Here is a 2,978-nt window from a genome sequence, read left to right on the forward strand (position 1 = left end):
CAACGATTTTGCTTCCTTTTTTCTTTTTTCTTTTTTTTCTCTCTCTCTCTTCTTCAAATGTGGGAAGCATCTTGGATGATTTTTTTTTATTTTTTTCCCTTTCCTATTTTTTCTCCCTTTTTTCTATTTTTCTCTTTATTTCTCTCTCCTCTTGCGTAAGAAACCCTTTGGCCAACCTCCTTTGAGTGATGAGTAGGAAAGAGAAAATCTTTTAAAATAAAAACCTCAACAAAATGGCAATTAAGAGGTTCGAACTTGAGACCTCCTAATAAGCAAGGGATGTTGCACACCACAACTCACCAACTATGCTAGGTAGTTGTTGTTACCAAAAACGAATCTTCAATCACTTAAAGATATGGTCCATCAATCCTTGTTAGCATTTAGAATATTTCTTATACCCTTGGAACAACTGCAGATGGGCTGGTTCTGCATCTCGGTTCAGTTCTGATCCATTATTCTTTTTCTGACCTGAAAAGAATAATAACTTGTATTGTTGACCAAACGAATGTGTACTTGCAATTGAACACATCCATCTTGCTCAGAATTTCATCCTCTTCGCAACCATGAAGAGAAATAGGACCTCTTTACATGTAAAATTGGAGATATACCACCTGATAGTCCTTAAAACCTTGAAAATATAAAACCTGTAAAAAGAGAGTAAAACCCAAGGTAGCTCTATTCTAAATATGTAAAATGCATGTTTTACTACCCTAGATTTCACACATAAATGTGCTCATCAGTAGCCTTAATCAAGACTCATCTCATGTGAAGCTTGGCCTAAGATACCTAGAGATTTGCTAGATCATTTTGGTGGATGAGAGAAACTTCAGAAGGTTGAGATAGCAGCAGTTGCCACATAAGAAGAAGAAGGTCCGCTACTACATTTGTTGATTCACAGAACCTGTGGACCACTACTGAATTGGACCATTGTCGGAGACAGCTTTGAGTTCACTCACACCCAAGAGTCAATCAATCTAAATATCACTAAAGAAATCACTGATTTTGTCTTTGAGTCTGTCATCGAGTCTTTTGATATCATTTCTGTTCCTATGAATAACATGTTCGAGTTTATATATTCTAAGTTTATCATTCCTCTTTCAGACATTAATGAAATTCCTGATTTTGAGTGTGACTTTCCTCATTTTCTGATGATGATCTTAATGAATATCAAAATTTAATAAAACAATGCAAGCCTAAAAAATCCCAACCCATCCATAAGGATACTCGGGTCATTAATTTGGGAACAAACTAATGCCCCCGATAGGTTAAAATTTGTGCTACCCTAGATGATGCAGAAGCAGCCCAGATGACAAGTCTTCCCAAGGAATTAATAGAAGTATTCGCTTAGTCTTATGAAGACATGCCTAGGGTTAATCCAAGTATTATGCAACACTACTTGCCAGCATACCCTGACGCATGGCCCGTCAAGCAGAAGCCAAGAAGAATGCATCCTGAATGGAGTGAGAAAGTCAGAGTTGAAGTGATGAAGCAGTGAAATGTCAGTTTCCTACAAGTTGTGGAGTACCCCCAATGGCTGGCCAATGTTGTTCTAGTGCCTAAGAAAGATGGGAAGGTACGGATGCACATGGATTTTTGAGATCTCAATAAAGTGAGCCCGAAAGACGATTTCCAGCTGTTGCATATTGATTTTCTTGTTGATAACATGGCAAAAAGCATGCCTTGTTATCCTTTGTGGACAGTTTCTCAGGGTACAATCAGATAAGAATGCACCCCGAGGAGAAGGAGAAAACGGATTTCACCACCCCATGGGGAACATATTGTTACTAGGTGATGCCATTTGGAATGAAGAATGTCAGGGCAACATATCAAAGAGAAACCACTGTCATCCTCCATGATATGATGCATAAGGAAGTGGAGGTTGCGGTTGATGATATAGTAGTGAAGTCGGCGGATTGGTAAGGACATGTCACCGCCTTGAGAAAATTCTTAAAGAGGATAAAGAAGTATCAACTAAGGTTAAACCTTCAAAAATGTGTATCTAATGCAACAGTTGGAATGCTACTAGGATTCCTGGTAAGTGAAAGAGACATTAAGGTTATCAAGAGATGCCCCCACCCCGGACAGAGAAGGAAATACGAGGATTCCTTAGCCGCATCCAGTATATCAGTCGGTTCATATCTCAGCTGACTACAATATCCGAGCCGATCTTCAAGCTGCTCAAGAAAGACTAGCCCAAAGAATGGAATAATCAAAGTCAACAGGCATTCGACAAAATAAAGGAATATTTGACAAAGCCACCGGTGATGGTGTTTCCCGTTGCTGGAGAAGCTCTCTTGTTAAACTTGTCAGTTGGAGAGAATTCCATGGGATCATTATTGGATCAGATGGAGATGCAAAACGGGAAAGAGCAATCTATCTATTATTTGAGTAAGAAGTTCCTAGAGTATGAAACACGTTATACACCCCTAGAGACCTACACTACATTAGTTTGGGCAACGAGAAGGTTACAGCAATATATGGTGGCATATTCGGTTCAGCTAATCTCAAGGATGGACCCAATCAAATATCTCTTTGGTAAGCCAGCATTGACAAGCAGACAACTCGATGGCTATTGTTGTTATCCAAATGACATCACTTACGTTACTCAAAAGTCCATCAAGGGACAAGCAGTATCAGATCACTTGGCTGCTCACCCTACAGAAGATGAAAGAATATTAGATGACGCTTTTCCGTATGAAGAAATAGCCACGGCCAAAGAAGAAACCACGAATGAATGGTAATTGTACTTTGATGGGGCATCCAATTAAAAAAGATGTGGCATGGGAATACTCTTGGTGACTCCCGACAAATTATATTGGCCCTCATCCTTCGTCTCAACTTCCCCTGCACTAATAATATTTCTAAGTTTGAAGCATGCGGATTGGTACTGGAAATAGCATTGACTATTGGAGTAAAGAAGATCAAAGTATCTGGTAACTCGGCCATCGTCATTTTCCAAACTCAAGGAAAGTGGAGAA

General features: G+C 39.4%; 1 protein-coding gene across 1 annotated transcript; it reads left to right on the forward strand.

The window, feature by feature from the left end:
• Positions 1–2,264: 2,264 nt before the first annotated feature.
• On the forward strand, positions 2,265–2,741 carry LOC122084731. Its single transcript, XM_042653173.1, has one exon. It carries the CDS (start codon positions 2,265–2,267, stop codon positions 2,739–2,741), a length of 477 nt encoding a protein of 158 aa, XP_042509107.1.
• Positions 2,742–2,978: the final 237 nt, after the last annotated feature.

The sequence above is a fragment of the Macadamia integrifolia genome, chromosome 7, assembly GCF_013358625.1.
Source record: "Macadamia integrifolia cultivar HAES 741 chromosome 7, SCU_Mint_v3, whole genome shotgun sequence".
In the NCBI taxonomy this organism is placed as follows: Eukaryota; Viridiplantae; Streptophyta; class Magnoliopsida; order Proteales; family Proteaceae; genus Macadamia; species Macadamia integrifolia.

Coding starts and splice junctions, on each gene's coding strand:
- LOC122084731 (XM_042653173.1), top strand. CDS start 2,265: ATGGTGTTTCCCGTTGCTGGAGAAGCTCTCTTGTTAAACTTGTCAGTT.